Source organism: Lytechinus pictus, chromosome 1 (genome assembly GCF_037042905.1).
Source record: "Lytechinus pictus isolate F3 Inbred chromosome 1, Lp3.0, whole genome shotgun sequence".
NCBI lineage: Eukaryota > Metazoa > Echinodermata > Echinoidea > Temnopleuroida > Toxopneustidae > Lytechinus > Lytechinus pictus.
The window spans coordinates 18,445,468-18,464,368 of record NC_087245.1 but is presented as its reverse complement, the minus strand read 5'-3'; the positions used below and the strand labels follow the sequence as shown (position 1 = coordinate 18,464,368).

The 18,901-nt window shown below is 34.7% G+C and overlaps 1 protein-coding gene across 7 annotated transcripts in view; it reads left to right on the top strand.

Moving 5' to 3' along the window:
* The window catches only part of LOC129258765 (arf-GAP with SH3 domain, ANK repeat and PH domain-containing protein 2-like), a 53,848-nt gene that overhangs the window by 10,646 nt on the left and 24,301 nt on the right, over nt 1-18,901 (top strand). For 3 of the 7 annotated variants that reach the window (XM_064097575.1, XM_064097558.1, XM_064097555.1), the window contains exons 4-16: nt 2,966-3,019; nt 4,702-4,787; nt 5,570-5,729; nt 6,660-6,921; nt 7,584-7,805; nt 8,533-8,666; nt 9,201-9,286; nt 9,872-10,052; nt 10,320-10,521; nt 11,027-11,226; nt 12,239-12,413; nt 13,731-13,778; nt 16,982-17,005. In XM_064097575.1, the coding sequence (XP_063953645.1) occupies nt 2,966-3,019; nt 4,702-4,787; nt 5,570-5,729; nt 6,660-6,921; nt 7,584-7,805; nt 8,533-8,666; nt 9,201-9,286; nt 9,872-10,052; nt 10,320-10,521; nt 11,027-11,226; nt 12,239-12,413; nt 13,731-13,778; nt 16,982-17,005 (1,834 nt within the window). The remainder of the gene's footprint in view (nt 1-2,965; nt 3,020-4,701; nt 4,788-5,569; nt 5,730-6,659; nt 6,922-7,583; nt 7,806-8,532; nt 8,667-9,200; nt 9,287-9,871; nt 10,053-10,319; nt 10,522-11,026; nt 11,227-12,238; nt 12,414-13,730; nt 13,779-16,981; nt 17,006-18,901) is intronic. The other 4 variants (XM_064097584.1, XM_064097565.1, XM_064097594.1 and 1 more) reach the window with 2 other exon arrangements.

Genomic DNA, 18,901 nt, shown 5'->3' with positions numbered 1-18,901 from the left:
GATTAGTTGAAAACTATCAGAAAAATGAAGAATATTCACCTCTTTCCCGACTCTGATTTGAATTTACGTTGCCATGGAAGTCTACATGTGGGACTACAATATTTACCGAGTTTAAAATCAAATCAGAGTCGGGAAAGAGGTGAATATTCTTCATTTTTTCGGTAGTTTCCAACTAAATCAAAATAATTTCAAGGAATTATGGAAAACAGATGCCTATTTCTTGAATATAAAGATGTAAAATATGAAATTTCAGCAACTTTTTGTGAAGGCTTTTTTTTTTTTTTTTTAGGAGCGCGGTAGGGGCGCGATCGCGCTCCTCAAAAATGAAGGTCTGATCTACATGTATTTTGATAGAGAATTAAAGGGGGAAAAATCAGCAACCATCATGTTATCTACTATCTAGCTATTTCCTCGTATGAAGTTTTAAGTTTAAAGTGGCGAATGACTGGATCCGGAATTCTTTCATTCCTTTTAGAATAGAAAATACAGTCCCAATTTACAGGTGTACTGTACAAATTTTAGACTGCTATATTATATTTTTATTTTTCATTATTAAGTCATTTAGTCAGACATTCAAGTTGAAGAGAATATAGAAGGAAAGTGAAGTGTAGTTTGATAGCAGATAATCGAATTATGTTTTAAGAAATGACATTATGAATAATCGTTTTGTGTGAATTTAAGCATAAAAAATTGATTAATGAATTCATCCATTTTCTCATTTGCTCATCTGTCCATTCAGTCGTTTGTTAATTTATTCATCTATTCATTCATTCTCCCATCCATCCATCCATTCGTTCATCCGTCTGTTCATTCATCCACAAATTTATATGGATTGAATTGATTATCCAGCAACTGGGGTACATGAAGTTATCAATTAATCAATCTGTTTTGTTTCTAGGAAGGGGGAGGGGCAGGGGTAATAATCTTCCATCATGCATTCATGTTCTTCCCTTCACTGTCAACACCTCCCCCGATACTATGTGTACTTCATGCTATGCGACTGAAGAGGTTACATCAGTATAGACCGCAGGCCGTCTGCTTACCTGAGCCAGGGAGTTGACAATCAGGGGGATTCCTATACCCTGCCTGAATCCAAGATTACCTCGTGCGGTCAATTCTTCCATGAAATATTCGGGAGTATCCTGGCAATGTAACCTGTATAGAGGAATCTCGGTGTAACCTTACACGCATAGTTAATGCCGCACTTCCCCCCGGGCAAGGAAACATGTTATTAAAGCGGAGTTACCCGGTCAATTAATTAAAAAGTCAGTCGGTGACATGAAGGGTGTATTAATGTTGGGCTTAAGTCAAATAGAGAGGAGCAGAGGAAAGAGGGAGGGAGGATGTAGAGAATGGCTTTGGAAGAATATTCCTGTTTTAAGGTATCACTGCTTGGCAGTAAACCCTTTGTATCTATGTTCTACGATCTTATCTACAAAGATGTAGTGAAGGTCTTGATGAATGTCATCTTGGAGAGTGCAATTTAACTTTTACGATAGTAAAAAGATGCTCCTATCATATAACACTTTATTCAAAAGAATGGGATGTCTTAGCACTGGCTTCAAATTTTTTTGTCAAGAGAACTTGGTGTCTGACAGGAAATATGACTTTTTCATGTTTCAAAATATAGAGAACTCAAGAAATAAGGATAAGAAGTGGCAATTAATGGACAGTAGGGGGTAATGGCTCAGTGTGAATTTATTCTGCAGTGATGTCATTTACCTACCTCTAACAATTTGAAAGCTATACTGGTGACTGGTGGGGATGTAAAATTGTTTTCCCCACAATTTTTCAGCCTTTTTGTCTTTCCGTACCACATAAAAAGCCATTTTGGAGTCAATAGTTAGGCTACAAGACTTTGTCTAGTATTTTCAAAGTATTGCCTTAATCCTTATAAAATAGAGGATAAATTTAATGTGCTTCTTCTTTGCTAAAAAAAAAATTGTGCAAAGTTCCTGTGGGATAGATTTGACAATGATGGATTTCCATATAGTCAAGGTTGATCGGATCAATCTAAACTCTTTGTAAGATGGGACCCTTAACTAGGATTTGATTAATTTAGCATTCTTTGTTGACTGACTGCTATTAAATAGCCATTTTAGTTTGATTGAACAAACATGATATGAAACCTAAAACATGGGTATTATCATAACAGGATAGGTCAAGTGATATACCATTTGAATTTTTCCAAGGCCAAATATACAATGGCAATGATTTATTGCTGCACTGTGATACTGTTCGTAATTGCCTGAACATTGATCATGTTGGGCATGTTTTTTGTTATTATTAATCAGAAACCAAGATGTTGTTCTGTTTATTATATATCATCTGCACTGAATACATGTATAGTCAAAGATCATTGTTCATATTGTTCACAAGGAGCTCACATGGACTTACAATCAATCTTCATTTTATTGTAAGTTAGGTGTAATTAGTTTTACGTAAAGTCCATTCATTTGGGTTTGAAGTGCTCTTGATGTCATTTCGGGCCCTCATCAGTATCCAAAAGATATCAAAGCGATGAGAGCGTGTGTCTAATTATTGCTCATTAAACTTGATTCCAGGTATAACTTTTTCATGTTTCAAAACCACATCACATTTTTTTTGTGATGGTATCGATATTATTTTACATATTGATTCTTTTTATATACCATACATAGAATCTGGAAATCACTGTGAATATAATGGTTGCTATTGATTTTTATGGAAAAAAAGCTTTGCTAATATATTTCTATTGCTGATACTTTGCCCCATCACAAAAATCAAGGTGATCGATAGTAGAAATATCAACAAGTTATTATATCAACCTTCACGTACGATGAATGATTAATCAATGGCAATGTTCTGTGTTACAGCCCCTGGTTGCATCTTCATAGCAGGTGCATTTTATGTCTCTTATTTCTGTTTTTTATTGTTTTTTGTAGAATTGTTATGACTGATTAATGATTTTTTTTTGTCATTCCAGGTTGCAGAGGAGATGGAGAAGGAAAGGAGAATGTTTCAGCTACAAATGTGTGAGGTAAGGGAAACATAATATGTTAAACATTCACTTTGATCATATTGGCGCAATATTTTGCGATGGATCACAAAGTTCAATGTTACTGTGTAGTTTATAAGAAATCTGATCCCAAGCTTTTGAATAATGTATAGCTTGTCAAAAATTGTGTACGATAACCCATAGGAGTACTCGATTCATTGTACAAGAATTTCAGGGAGAGATTCGCAAAACGAGGTTTAAAGTTTGAGGTTCGTTCCAGCATTAGATGTGTGTAAAGTGCAAAATCTACGTCTCTGAGTAGTCTAGAAAGAAATATTCTTAATATTGCCCATAGTTATTACAATGTCATAATTCTCGTTGCCCTGCCTCTTTGGAGTGGGAATGATTTCAATTTGATTCAGTTTCAGTCTTCTCAGTTATTTCAAAGTAAAAGTACTGACAACTGATCCCAGATCAGGTAATACCTGTACCTGTGTGTCTTTGAAAAAATGCACTTCTCAGATTTTATTTGATAACATTTTAGTTATTTTTATCATCATTATGACTCAGTATGGATGTGCATTATAAATTTGGTTTTGATGGGGTATAAATTTCCATTGAATTTGAGAATCTGTCTCTTTGTGAAATGGATGACTGGATAGACGTTGGAAGTTTCAGGAACCAAAACCCCAGTTATGATTCTGCAACTTCCTCTTGACTGTTGCACTGTTAACATTGTCATGAATGCAATTACAGACAGTCATGCCCAGCTTTTCAAGGAATTTCATTTTCAAACAGATAATGCCTTTCCTTCTATATAAAAATCTGCCTTATCTCTCATGCCTTCCTTTTTTTCATAAGAGGGGGGGGGGGGGGGGGGGGTGGGGAGTTGGTGAAATTGTTAGGTTTTATAAAACATGAGTGTCAAGGTATACACTTTGGCATTTATTGTCAGCATGTGGATCTTGATAGCATTATCAAGTTACTACGTACCAGGATGTTTTGTTTAGCACCTGGGAAAAACCCCAGAAGAAAAATGTCCTTTTCTTGGATGATGCTCTTCCTTCAACATGGCAAACGGTCGTCATCAACACTCTTCTCTGTTTGGTCCTTATTCAATTTACTATTATTATTATTATAACTGAATAATTGATACGTATGCTGAAAGAGTAAAGCTGAAAAAAACTTGCCTGTTTTATTTGCAGCATAACACACACACAATACAGGCTCTTAAATTGCTAATACGATTTGGAGAAATTTTCTTACTTGCTTTTTATTATTTATTGTATCATTTCAATATACTCACAAAATAAAGATAATGCAAATGGTAATGAAATTCATGTCTTGTTACTGCTTATTTGATATATATGTATCTTCATAGTTTTATTGTACTTACTCAGGTGAAAATTATGCATTGTATTTTGGTATAAGAAGGATGTTTATTGAATGATAGTGATAGAGGCAGTAATTTACCCTTAAATTGTTGTGTGTGCAAGACAAAAAGAGATGTAAAGTACAAACAAATATTAACATAACAAATAAATAGCATTACAAAATAATTAGCATTGTGCTTATACATGTATTATTGAAATGGCATTGATACTTTTACCTGAGTAAGTCAATTGTAGTCCCATGGAATGAATTGACAACAACTTTAGAACTAATATAGTGGAAGTGACTAGTCTGATATTAACTAGCTATTTTTATTGACCTTTACTTTCTAGTACTTATTCAAAGTGAATGAGATCAAGGCAAAGAAAGGAGCTGAGCTTGTACAGCATCTAGTGGAGTACTACAGAGCAGAAAATAAGTGAGTTTCTATTACATGTATATGTTGCATATGGGCAATTCCATAAAGTGATCAACATTTTTGTGCATCCGACCGCCGTTTTTCTCAAGTTTTACTTCACTTCATAACCTGACCAAGTCATGGTCATTTGACAGCATTACAGAGTGTCAAAAGAACCAGAAATCAGAGACAGAAAATTTCATGAAGGTCCCAAACTTAGGGGGCCGGACGTACATATTTTATCGAATTGCCCATATGTAACTTGAAGACTTAAGTTGATCTTTACTTTTGTGGAAACCTCATGCTCTGTGAATTGTGAAATAATTTGATTTGGGTGATTTGAAAGTTGCTTACTATGAACGTATAAGATGAGAAAACTCAACTAAGTTCATTTTTTTTCCAAAATGATGGTGTATCAATGAAATGCAGGTAGCACCGTAAGCTTCACAATTAAATTCCAAAAATTAATGAGATACATGTATTATGCTCAGGGGAGCATCATATTAAACAATTTGTCATTACCTTTCCACTGACAACTGTTATAAGCTACTGAAATCTATACCAGATTGGCCGAGAGCAAATTAATCAGGAACAATCACTGAAGTTGAATGAAATGCTCCACAGGAACTTTTGGGAACTTTTAATATGCTAACTTGCATGGTCAGGAAAAAAATACTTGCATATTATGAAATACATTTAGGTACCATAATCATATTTATATCCTGATAGATAAAAAATACATCATTCATTTAATTTCTTGATCTTCATTTTATCCTCTTCAATTTTCCTTTTATTGCGTACAGCTACTTTCGAGATGGTTTGAAGACTGTGGATCATTTTCAGTCATACATCGATGAGCTTTCTTCACATGTCTCTCAAATCAAAGCACGACAGGATGAAGAGAGAAAAAAGCTTTTCGAGCTCAAACTCACCCTCAAGAATAGCTTGAATATAGAAAAAGAGGTAAGAATGTAGCTAATATTTTCTGAATACTTTAAATCGTTGCGAAGTATGCTGATTGATCTCCCTGACATACCTAGCCATTCGAGATTTACAAGTGGGCGATTTGAAAAGAGAGAGAAAGAAAAAAAAAATCACCATTTGATATTCCTGAATAATGATGACGGTAATGATATTCTGCTTTTATATAACTCTCAACTACGTTTCTAAGTGCTTTACAGAATTATCATTACCTCGGTCATAGGATCATGGCTTGCTCATATACAATGTATGCACTATCTCCACTCCCTGGGGACTGCTTTTTAAAGAGTTTTCATACTCCGTTGCTAGCCATACTACATACTAGGCATTTGCGACCTACCGGATATCCATTTCACTCCTGGGTAGAGAGTGACAGAGTGTGGCTTGACACCTTGCCAAAGGATGCTAGGTCGCGGTTGGATAAGAACACATGACCCTCTAATTACCAGGCGAGAGTCAGAACTGCTACACCACAATGCTACTGAATAACCAAATCTGTGGATTGAACATTGATGAAAAATAAAGTCAGCATTATTTATGTGTGATTTAGTCATCAAAGGGTTATTGTAGCTTGTTGAATGAATAATCCATTAATTTGTTAGGTTTGAGGCAAATGATTATGTGCTCAGATTGGTAAGATAGAGCATGTGGGGTATGAAGAGTTCAAAATAAATAATTATGCTATCAAGATAAATGACTGAATATTGTCATTCATTAAATGCTTTAGTAGTATCGTCTGTATAACATCCCATTTTATGAAGGAAAACCCCAGTTTGCAATTCTAGTTACTTACATTTTTGTTTCATTTGAAGTAGATGATGATACTTTAACATGCATTTTTCAGAGCTTCATGGTTATATCTTACAAAGACCAAAGTTCTGTAAAACAAGTCCAATCTCCTATCTCCTCTAGACCCCACCAGAGAAGCAAGGTTACAGCTTACATCAGCTGGAGACTAACAATGCTGTTGGAACAGAGAAGAGCGGTTACCTCCATAAACGCACAGAAGGACTGCGCAAGGTGTATCAGAAGCGAAAGTGTGATGTCTGCGATGGCTACCTCCATATATCACATTCCACGCCGAGCCGTGCCCCAGCGAAGCTCAACCTTCTGACCTGCCAGGTCAAACCATCTCCAGAAGAGTCCAGCCGCAAGTACTTTGACCTCGTTGCGCGTAAGATATCATGAGTCCTTACTTTGATAGACAATAAGGCTTGTTCTGTCATGGTGTGGCAAGGCTTTATAGTTACATAGCTCAGCATCAGTTTGTGTGCAAACCTTTTGACGAATCACATTCTGAAGAAGTCTGTGAAAACTTAGTTTTGTCCAAACTTGACTTGACCTAACAAGCCATAACATAGCTTTGACTGATGAAATCATTATCCTTGTGATGCCAAAACTGTCTCTTTGGTTTGTGGGTGATTTGTCTCTCAGTGTCCGCAAGCACGCTATAAAAAATGCTGTTGAGCTCTGCTATGCTATGTATGAACAAGTCTTTGGTTTTATTTATGTTTGATATAACTTTGTTCTGGTAACCCGACATTTGAAACTTTGAAAAAGTTAACTACTGCTTGTGCCTTGATATCTGTGAAAATATAGGGGTAAGGCTGTAATTGTGATATTTTTTTGAAAGGTGTCAAGTATAGTGTGAGTCTTATGATTAGGTTTTGGTCTGAGGTTAAGTTTAATGTATAAAGAATTGTGCATATATCAAATAGGAGTGATGATTTCTATCTAATATTATTGAACCATTTGCATTTTTAGTCCTTACATAGATCATCCTCTAAATGTTTCTTTATGCTGTGATGTAAATTATTCTCTCTTTCTCAATTGCAGAGGATAGAACGTACCACTTTATGGCTGAAACAGAGGATGAAGCAGAAGAGTGGATATCTGTTCTTAACAACAGTAAGAAGTTTGCCCTAGAAGCCGTCTTTAACGAAGGGTCTTCCCCTTCAGAACTCACCAATAGAGGGCTTCAGGATCTCACACAGAGTATTGTTCAAGAGGTCAAGAGGTTACCTGGTAACAACATTTGTTGTGATTGCACTGCAGCAGGTAAACTATGTTCAGTAACTAATAAGGTAGAGAGTGAATAGTGGCCTGTTTCATTAAACTTGTTTTAATAAAAAACTTGCAATGACAGTTCAAATCTACTGAAATCCTGCAATTGGATGAGCTGATAGTAAATTTGTTAAAGAAATTATGCATTTGTTATTATAACAAATCTTTGCGAAACAGGACCTGGACCATAGATATCTTTGGCAGAGGTTTGGTTATAAATTACCCAGAATATTCACAGTGATAAACCACTGCTGCTTCAACAAAAGCTTGTATCTCAGAAAAGTTGGATGTTCAGGAAAGAGAATTTAAAAATGGTTGCCACCGTAATGTATCCAATGCAAATTTATCTTTTTTGCCATAGTTTAATTGCTTAATCACTTCATGGATTGTGTAGCCATTGATACAAAAAGTGGTTTTCCTTCATATATGACATACAGTGGCTTCTTTGAAATAAATGTGATCAAGATTTAACAAGATATTAATTTTGGTTTATTAAATACGAAACCTACACAGTGTTGTAGTTAAGAGACTAACAGTGCAGTGTTTACATAAAATATTTGAGATAACATAATATGATCATCATAACACTATAAATTAGTATCCAAATTTTATCCAGTATGGAATAAGCACTGCTTTGCTAATGATACTCAAGGCTCTTATGTTATTCTTTACGCACCATATTTCTTTGTTACGTAGTGTTACGTTTCATTGTTGTTTGCAGATCCACAGTGGTTGTCTACTAATCTAGGTATCCTAACGTGTATAGAATGTTCAGGTGTACATAGAGAGATGGGTGTCCACATATCTAGAGTACAGTCATTAGAACTTGATAGGCTTAGCACGGCACAATTACTGGTAAGTTCAGTCATGAGACATCAGGGGAGCTTTTAATGAAAGGACCGATCTGACAAAGTCTGTTTTATACGACGTTTATCATAGACCATTGTAATAGTCAAGACACTTGTCGCTCTCAGCCTATCACTTTTTTATTTCAAAGGAAGTTTCTCAAGGCCGGACAACTTGCTTGATGACAAATGTTGATGAAACACTTGCCAAAAAGATGAATAACCTACGAGATATCTTATAAATTTGTATGTAAAGCAATAAACAAATTTGAAGTGAATTACTAGGTGTATTGCTCAATCATATTTATGCATCCACCCACTGTAAGTGGTTGCCAGAGGCAAAATATTATTGGGTCGTTCATCTATTCATCCAAATATCCAACATGATCAAGTAGTTATAAATGGAGCAAAACATTACGTGGTGTATGTCCATTTTCCTGTCATGACTGTATTTCTATTTGCTTATGGTACATTTTGTAATGTTTCATATGTTTCCCCCCCCCATATTTCTTCATTTTTCTCTCTCTCTCTTTTCTCTCTGCAGCTTGCAATAACTGTAGGGAATGAAGATTTTAATGAGGTTTATGAAGCCAAATTAGAAGGGAACAAACCCACTCATACCAGTTCCATGTAAGTCCAAATCTTTTCACCCCTTACATCGTGATGTAACAAATGTAGAAGCAGCATAGGAGGATGCAGCACAGAGTTGTGCATCAATGCTGTTGTGCACATAGGATTGATAATATTGTTGATTCAAACAATGTGTAGATCAATGTGTGGGTGCGTCATGGTCTAGTGGTTACGACTCATGTCTTTCAGTCAGAGGGACGTGGGTTCGAATCCCGGCTATGGCGTGTTTTCCTTCAGCAAGAAATTTACCCAGATTGTGCTGCACTCGACACAGGTGAGGTGAATGGGTACCCGGTAGGATTTATTCCTTGACTGCTTTAGCGCCTATATGGCGGCTCAGCTACAGCTGGGGTAATAATATGATACCAAGCATCAAGCGTAATGCGCAATTATAGTAGCAGCGATATGTAAATGGGCCATATTATTATTATCATTATTATCTGTTATCTTCTGCATTAAAAATTATGTCTTTGTTGAGAGTAGTTTTTCGATGAAATACCAAATTTGTTATATAATGTCTGGTGATATTCTCTTTTGTCCTCTTACGACCTTCCTAACCTCTGACCTATGCCCTTTGACCTGCAGGGATGCAAGGAAAGAGTTCATCAGAGCAAAGTATGAGAAGAAGAAATTTGTTCTTAAGACTGCTGCACAGCCCAGTCAGCTGTTGTTTGACCTTCGGCAGGCTGTTCTTCTCTCTGAGATCATCCAGGTTTTAAGGGTCTTTGCGGAAGGTGTGGATCTTGTTGCACCCCTTCCAAATACGGTTAGTTAATGTTTTTTTTATTATACTGTTTGATAAAAATGCAATTTATTTTGTATTTGAATACTTTGTCTTTGGGAAATTCATAGAAATATTAGGTTGATGGCTGAAAATACAAGCATGATTTATCAATACAGAAATGTTTAGTAGTCGTAATACCGAAATTCACATCTTCTTGTTTGATGTTTGTTGATGATGTTGTTAACTCAGGGAGTCATCCTTAAAGTATGCCGAATCAATTTCATTTTCTATGTTTCATATCCCATCAAGGCTGGTAATAAGACTGCCTTACATCTAGCGGTCGAGCAGCAGGATGATGTTAACCTCCACATAGTAGATTTTATCATCCAGAACACGACTGTGATTGACCAGCAGATGACCGATGGTAACACCCCTCTTCACTTGGCTGCTAAGTATGACAAGGTGGAGTGTGTGAAGTTACTGCTAAGAGGAAGTGCAAATATAGAAATATGTGAGTGTGGAGATACCTCTTACCATTAGCCTTGACAAAAAATATCCTATCTATTTTGTGTTTTCAAAGCTTTTCTTTTGTGTATGTCTCAAAATGGATTTTCTCCAGAATGATTTTCCATCCCTTTTTAGATCCTCAGACAGACTATGCTATGAACTTTAAAATCTTTCTTTTTCTCCAAATATTGATTTAAAACATTGTTCGGAACACACTCCTTTCCCTAATTTTATTTCTAGAGACTTGTATACATTTGCTATTGACAGACGTTCAGCTAGCTTTTTTGTTGTCAATTATTGAAGATTAAAAAAAAAAGTAAAAAAATGGAGACAATGCATTAATATATATGAGATTGGGGATATTTGTCTCTACTGTGTAGGTTGTCTGGATAAGAAGTAAATGTGATTTGTCCTCTCATTGCAACAAAGCTGTCATTGATATAAAACAAATTTTAAGATGTTTTATCTTATGTCAAATTGTAATTGATTTGTTTTGCTTTGAACTTCAGTAAATAAAACAAAGGAGTCGGCCTTAGACATTGCGATAAATAATGGCAACACCCAGTGTGAGGACTTACTACGTGCTGCTAAGTCAGGCAAGGTCACACAGTGTGAACATGTGGAGTTCTGCTGGGGCATGATGGGCAATGAGGATGGCGTAGACTTCAGTGACGACGATCTGGATGATCGGGAGAAGAGGCCATTACAGGTTTGATAAATGGAATATGAACCATAATTTTGAATAATAAAGCTGTTTGTATATCTTTATGTTCTTAATATGGTAGTTTGGCAATCAGCATTTAGGATTTATTCCTTTGTAATGTACATTAACACAGTTGATTACTAATATATCTGATTAGAATTAGTAATTCATTGTGATTGATGTGATATGGAAGAATGTCAATGTAAAATGATTATTCAATGAATAAAATGATGAAAATAATCAAAATCCCTCATTTCAGTGCTGGATACAAGATTATGTTAGGAAGGCATATTCAAGAAATAAAAAAGACGATTCCAGTTGAATAACAGTCCACTTATCTATCTGATTTTCAAAGTACATAAGAATGACTCTTATCTACCGTTGGTCTTTGTGCTGAATTTCTAACAGGCTTATGTTAATAATGGTACATGATATACACCTGTTGAAAAAACAAAATGCCTAATACAGATTTCATATACACAGCTTGCGGAATTCGTCCTCTTAGTGGCCATGCCTCCCAAAAAGTTTCAGTGACAATACACTGTGATACTTTAACATCACAGTCGCAATAACAGTTTACATTGACAATGTATGTGATAGCTGGCCATTGACGGGTGGCCATTTTGTACCAAGGAGGCCGAGTCCCCCTGTACTTATGGTATGTGTGCAATTACTATGTTATTATTAATTTCCTCTTAGTGGCCATGCCTCCCAAAAAGTTTCAGTGACAATACACTGTGATACTTTAACATCACAGTCGCAATAACAGTTTACATTGACAATGTATGTGATAGCTGGCCATTGACGGGTGGCCATTTTGTACCAAGGAGGCCGAGTCCCCCTGTACTTATGGTATGTGTGCAATTACTATGTTATTATTAATTTCCTTCTTTGTACTATATATTTTTTTGTTGTATTTTGTTTATGAGTTTCACACAATGCTGCCCAATGAATTTCCTAACTGAAGAATCAAATTAATCATCCTAATATTTCTTCTCTCCTATTTGCTACCTGCTAGAGTCCAAGAAGACCCAATAGCAGACCGCAGACGTTGCCAAATTCACCTGTTAGCTCAATGTCGAAGTCGTCAAGAGATCGCTTCTCAGACATGCTGATGGCTAATGTAAACAAAGGGGACCAAAGCTCGACAGATAAACTTAGAATGCCGCCCCCTCCAGTCCCACCTAGGAGAAGTGAGTATTATTGAGTAAAGGAAAAACTATCTCATATTTATGAACGACAAATTATTATTTTTAATTTTTTTCATGGGTTTTCCCCCTAAATTTGTATTAAAAAAAATTCAAATTCATTCTCTTATTCAGTTAATCTACAGATGATTTACCGTTTATCCCATTATTGATAGTAACTTTATGTTGTATGAAAATGCTCGTCATTGAAATCGAAATGATATATTGAGATGTGTGTTCCATGTTCTTGTGAACTGTCTATTAAATAAAACAACTATCACAATTTTTGTTGATAATGATATTTCCAAATTTGATCTTGTCTTTTTTTACGATTAAAACTTGTTTATTCATCTATCTATTCTACCAATTCAGTTAAATCTCTCCCTGTGCCTAAGGTCACGGGTAAGAACATAATTGGGAGAGGTAAATTTTGGAATCAGATAAATCGCTTTGTGAAAGTGTTTTGAACAAAAGCTCAAGCCTCAAGTTTGATTTAAATTTTATTGGGATTATGGCATTTATGCAAAGATAATATTTTGTATGCTAAGATAACAAGTGTGTTGATATACTTTATAAACGAAGTACTTTTGAGCTTCCATCGGTAATTGATATCATTCCTAACCAATGAGTTGTGCAATTTACAAAACATTCCCATATGTTTGCTTGTTTGTTTTTGTTTACGTTTTGAACAAATTGTTTATTTCAGGCCTAGCTTGTTTTGCTGCTGATTAAATTACAAAATAATCACCACCATAAAAATGTGTTCTTAAGCTAAATGCTTCTGTAATGCACTTTATCTTTATTTGCAGCTTTCATTTGTGTTTTTCCTTTAATAAGTGTTTGTAAACATCTCCAAAATATTAATATCAATATGAGGGATGTTGTTTCTTTAATTATAACTTATTTTTAATGAAACTAAACTAATTTTAAGTGAAAATGCACTTCAGTACACATTATTAGAAAAAAAAAACAAAGGAAAGAGGGCATAAAAATGTGCTTATTTTCACAATTTTTTGTAAAAGAAAAAAAAACTTTGTTGATAGATTAGCAGAATGGAATGCAATATGCACATTTATGCATCGTTTGTATTATGGGAATAAGAATTCCTCTTGAGAGGTTTAGCCAACAATAAATGTCTTTTTGGTTAGTAATTATTAAAGTAAATCCCTCACTAACAATTCTTTACTATTTCCTTAAGACGTTGATTGAAAGTTGTGTCATGATGAGGTGGAAGATATTGTCATTGCTAGTTTGGTGTTATGAACTATTGAAAGCCTTTGCTAAAGTTTCAGAATGATATTTTGTGCAATTTTTGCTTCTCAGTGATGTTTTGTCTTCCGTTTGGTCATCACCATCATTGGTCTTACTCCGGTATGATTTCTGCTGCTGTTGCTATGCAAGGCATTCAAGTTATCTTGCTTTCCCTTTAGTTAGCCTGAAAGTGAACCAATCCATGTTTCTCTATAATTTAGCCCGACCAAGGGGTGTGTTTCATAAGGACAGAAGGGTTCGAAATCTCCCTGAAGTATAGCCAACCATGCATGCCCTTGGTTGCTGTCATATTTAACCTCAGTTGTGGCAAAGTTGGAGTCATTTATATGCTGAATTATTGTAACACAAGACAAAAAGAACACCTAAGATTAGAATTAGAGTACAGATTTTTCATTTATTTTGTGACCATGATTTCAAGGAATTGAGAGACTAATCTTTAGCTGTAATGTCTTCTTAATGTGAAAATGGATTTCACTTCATTTGAACTTCTTGGGCACCTTGGTATATGATTGAACCCATTCAAGCCCTTTATGTTTTACCCTTTCTCCCATATTGGGGCAAGAGTTTAAATCTTTTTTTTTTTCGGGGGGGGGGGGGGGGGATTTGGCGAAAAGGGATATAGGAACCTTTAACACAAACTTTACTTGACTATTTCAAGTCATCATAAATTGGGTGTAATAGGAACACAAGCACTCCTCAGTGTCTTTGTACTACAATTACAGGGCAGATTGTTAGGTCTCCACCCCCCCCCCCCCCCGAATATACCAGTTCAGAAATATTTGAACTTGCATGATTTTTCCTTTGGTTCACTTTCAATTCTAGCGTATTAGTTATTTTTATTAATTTTTTTAGATACCTCATTTGTCTTGTTTGCTTGATTTGTTTGCCAATGATCTTTCCCCCCTATTTTCATCTACGCATACAAAAAAGGAAATTTAATCTGTCCTCTCCGTTGAAGTAAACTGCCAAACTTTAAAAAGATTTGGATATGAGTGGCTGCCAACCAGTGTGTCTACAAGGTTATGGTAAATTGTAGCTAACAAAAATTATAAGCTACAATTTCTCACATGCTACTGTAATAGACCTTATGCATTGACATCATTGCGCAGTCATCTTTTTAGAGGCTGAAGTCATTGCCTTGCATGCGCTGGTGATCTGCAGCTGGTGCATCTTTGACAAATCTATTTATGTGTATTCCTATATCCTCTGAGGGAGGGCGCTATGAGATTATGATGTCATATAAGGTCTATACTAAAAGTGTAACTTACTTTTGAGGAAGGAATATAATTTGTTTTTCAGTAAACATTCAATATTGTTTGCTTGAGGGCCCATAGAAAAATTGTTTCTATTTGTTTATATGGAACGTGATTTATATAATAATCTATGAGGTAGCAAAATAATGGAAACAAAGAAACTTTTTTAAAAGAATGAATGGCAAAGAATGATAAAAGGCCAGTTTCTGCCACCACTAAACTATTGCGATTTGAATTTAAGATAAAATTTGCATTGTTTTCCTTTGCATGTTTGTTTGTAGCATGACTCATCCCTTCCATATTGAAGTTAGGATCTGATGTGAAAAAAGTTGCACCTTGATTCAGATTGCATGGCATATCAAAGCAAGCTGTATTAAAGAAAAAAAACAAAATATGAGTTATAGTGAAATTAACATTTTCATTTCGAGAGGTAGCTCTTGAAATTATGAATAGTTCAGAGATTCACCATATTCGGTGGGATAGTCTTTCTTTTGAAATCACTTGGTGATTTTATATTTTGAGATAGAGAAAGTTTAGATTTACATGACTTAATGCAAAACCTACTAGGTACTTCATCTAGTCATTATTCAAGGTGAGGAGGCAGTATTTCCTAAATAATGAGATATGAGGTTTTGTCATTTGAGCAAGGATGTATCATAGGCACTATCATAAAACAATGATTTAGTTTTATTTCTGTTCATATTAAATCCAGGCTTGTAATGTCTGTTTAAATTCTCTTCTTTCCGAGATTAGTGTCGTCTTGAAAAGAATACTGATTTAAAAATTCCTTGAGTACAGATTGATATATTTAATGTGTATTTTAATTAAATGCTGTTAATAAAGTAATAAACCCGAGACTTCCGCCCTACCTCATTTATTGAAATTTCTGTCAAACATTCAGATGGGGAATTCCCTCCAAGTTGTTTTTTGAATGCACTGTGCATGAACGTATTTTAAATATAAAAAGTTTATTTAATTTGCATGCTTTCTGTTTCAGTGATATTGAGCATTGAGATTATTTTGTTGATGGTAATAGACAATCACACAACTGAAACTACACTGGTTTTCCTTCAGTTCCTATTACTATAATTTGACTTATTGAATAAGAAAACAAATGGTTTTATAATGCAAATCATAGCAGAAAAGGGAAGTGTAATTTGTGAGTTTGATCAATTTATTTTGTTTTTTTGTGAGTCATTTGTTCTCTTTATATTTATTTATTTGAAGTTTTCTTGTAGGGGAGGGGGTGTAAGTTGGACTGAATCACTTTCCTGTGATGAAAGAGGAAAGTGGTGATATTCAGCTACTGTGGAATTTATTGTAGTGCTATGTAATTAATATTTTTTTTAGTTTTATTCTATGCAGAGTTCAATATCTAGTATCTGATACATTTACAAACAAACAGTCTTTTGCCTGTTTTAATTCTGTGTGTTGATCATTTTCATTTATAACGTTCTTTATTTCATTGACATTGCTTTTTATTGCTACTTTAAGCTACTTCGGATAAATCACACAGGACTATATTCAATTCAATATGGAGATACTGAGGCCTTTCAGGCATGGCATAGCAACACTTCTATTGAGACCTGATATTCATATCGATCCACTTGTTGTTGATAAAGTTGTCCAAAATGTGGCTCATGGTGTCTTGATTGTGTTGTGATTTCATATGATGTCATGAGTCACTTCATATGATAAGATGAGATAGTTGTGCAGCTTCGGAGCTGGACAAAAATGAATTGTATCATCACATTGATTTTGTGAACAAATTTGTGCTTAGCTTTGTTGGGCCATGTCTGAATGAGACCTAAGAATGCTGTTTTCTTTGCATTTTTCCAATTGACGTACTGAGCTATGTATTATTTGAAAAGTGAGAATTACTAATGTGAATTGAATATGTGTCCAGATTACTGTGAAGTTTTTCATGCTCTAGCAGTTTGTTTGCAATTCCTTTACTCAGGCCAGAAATCTTCCATGCTTTGCATTCATGTGCCACCATGTTTTGTTTTTCTTCCCACAAAAATTTCTTTTTGTGTTTGCCATGCGAAGGAAGCCATAGGAGAGGCAGGAGAGGTGAAGCGCTTATTTCAGTTTAATCTGCATGGTCCAGTACTTGTTCTCTTTGTTTGTGTCTCTTATATCATTTTGAAATGCTTAAAATATATGATTTCAGGCATGAAAATATTTTTAGTCATAGATACAATCTACAGGTGGAACATTTTGGTTGGTTTAATTATAGCAGAATTGTTTTTTGTTCACATATGCAACTTACCCACAGCCTACAGTCAATTATAGTTTACCTAGTATAAAAGTAATTTGATGGCTAACCTCAAATGTTGATGTTCCCATTACCCAACCCTTCTTAATGTAGATGTTTTCTCTATTCATTACCTTTGAAGTAACCCTAATTGAAAAACTGATTTGAAAAGATGAGTCTTCTTCATTTTTCCTGTTGTATAAAACATGGATGTATTCCCCCCCCCCTATTCATGGGTTTAAGTAACCCTTTCTCATGGACATCATGACACTAGTTTATTCTTCTGTTTTTTAGGAGTAGTTTCTTTTATATATATTTGTTTATTTTCATTTTAATTGGGAAACTTCAGAATCTGTATTGCATGCTATAGTAGTGACCCCTTTAATAGTTTATTCAGTGGGAATTAGTTGGTATAAATTCATATTTTTAGATCAGAAAATCTGATCCTTGATAAAGTTGACTCACACTGTCAAAATGATCACTTTTTTGTGGATATTATTTAAATTTCTATTTTTTATTTCTCTACTTGCATGTATCTCTATGATTTAATAGTTGCACTCAATTTGTTTAGAAAGGGTTAAAAAAATTTACACATACCAAAATTTCCTTTTTAATTTTTTTTTACCAGTTATAATAGGAATTAGCTCTCTGTGAAGTTATTCCATTCTATCAAGCAAAAGCAAAATAGCATTTTATCTATCTTGAGTTAACCAGATAATTTAGGTTTTACTTTTTATTTGGTTTGTTTTTCTATACTTTCATTTACTTGAACATATTTACACTGGATACATGATCAGCAAAAGCTGTTTTACATTATGTCATGATATGGACATGAAACATCAAAATTATCAAATTTCAACATTGATATGATTTTAAGGTACTGTACATTGAACTTCACTACATCATCTGGAGCAGAAACAATTATGTGAATATACAAAAGCAGAAATTTAGGTGGGAGATATCTGTTATTATTCAAATGCATAAATTGATTCCTACATTTTATAAATACTTGTTGATTTCAGGATATTTGATAGTCTTCCTGCTAATCCTTAGGCTGTAATTGTGTGGAAATTATAATTGTAAAGTGCTTTGAGCAGTCCTAGATTGATAAAATGCTATATAAAAGCCAATTATAATAATAATAATTATTATTATTAAATAATTAATCCACATATGGATAATAGCTTAGATTTCCTTGCAAAAGTGTTATGGCCTCTGTTGAAGTGGTCAAGGCGTAACATGATTTAAAAATTCTCAAATAATGGATTTATGGCATCCCTATCCCTATTCTTTTAAAAGTGATAAATTAGTGTTAAGAAATTAGGTATTTGTTGAAATCTTATTTGAAAAAGCATGCATCCTGAATGGATCTGTGATATAAGTGCTGTATTGTGATTGTTTCTTCAGTAACTTTTAGGAGATGAGATTGCATTTGAGTGGTTTAGATCTAGACTGTGTAAGAGCGCATTTTGACCCCCCCATCCATGGTTTGAAATCAACGCATGTTGCATATCCCTCTCCCTCGTGCTTCTCCCACCTTTCCATGTTTTAAAACTTTGCCTGACCCTTTCTTTGACCTGGAGGTAGTTCACTCACATGCCTTCTTGCCCCATCCAATAATCCTCCATGAGTTTTAATATGAGTATTCTTTAACATTGTCATAATGATTATTTTGGTATAACAGGTTTCATGACTTTGTTGATTCATATAAT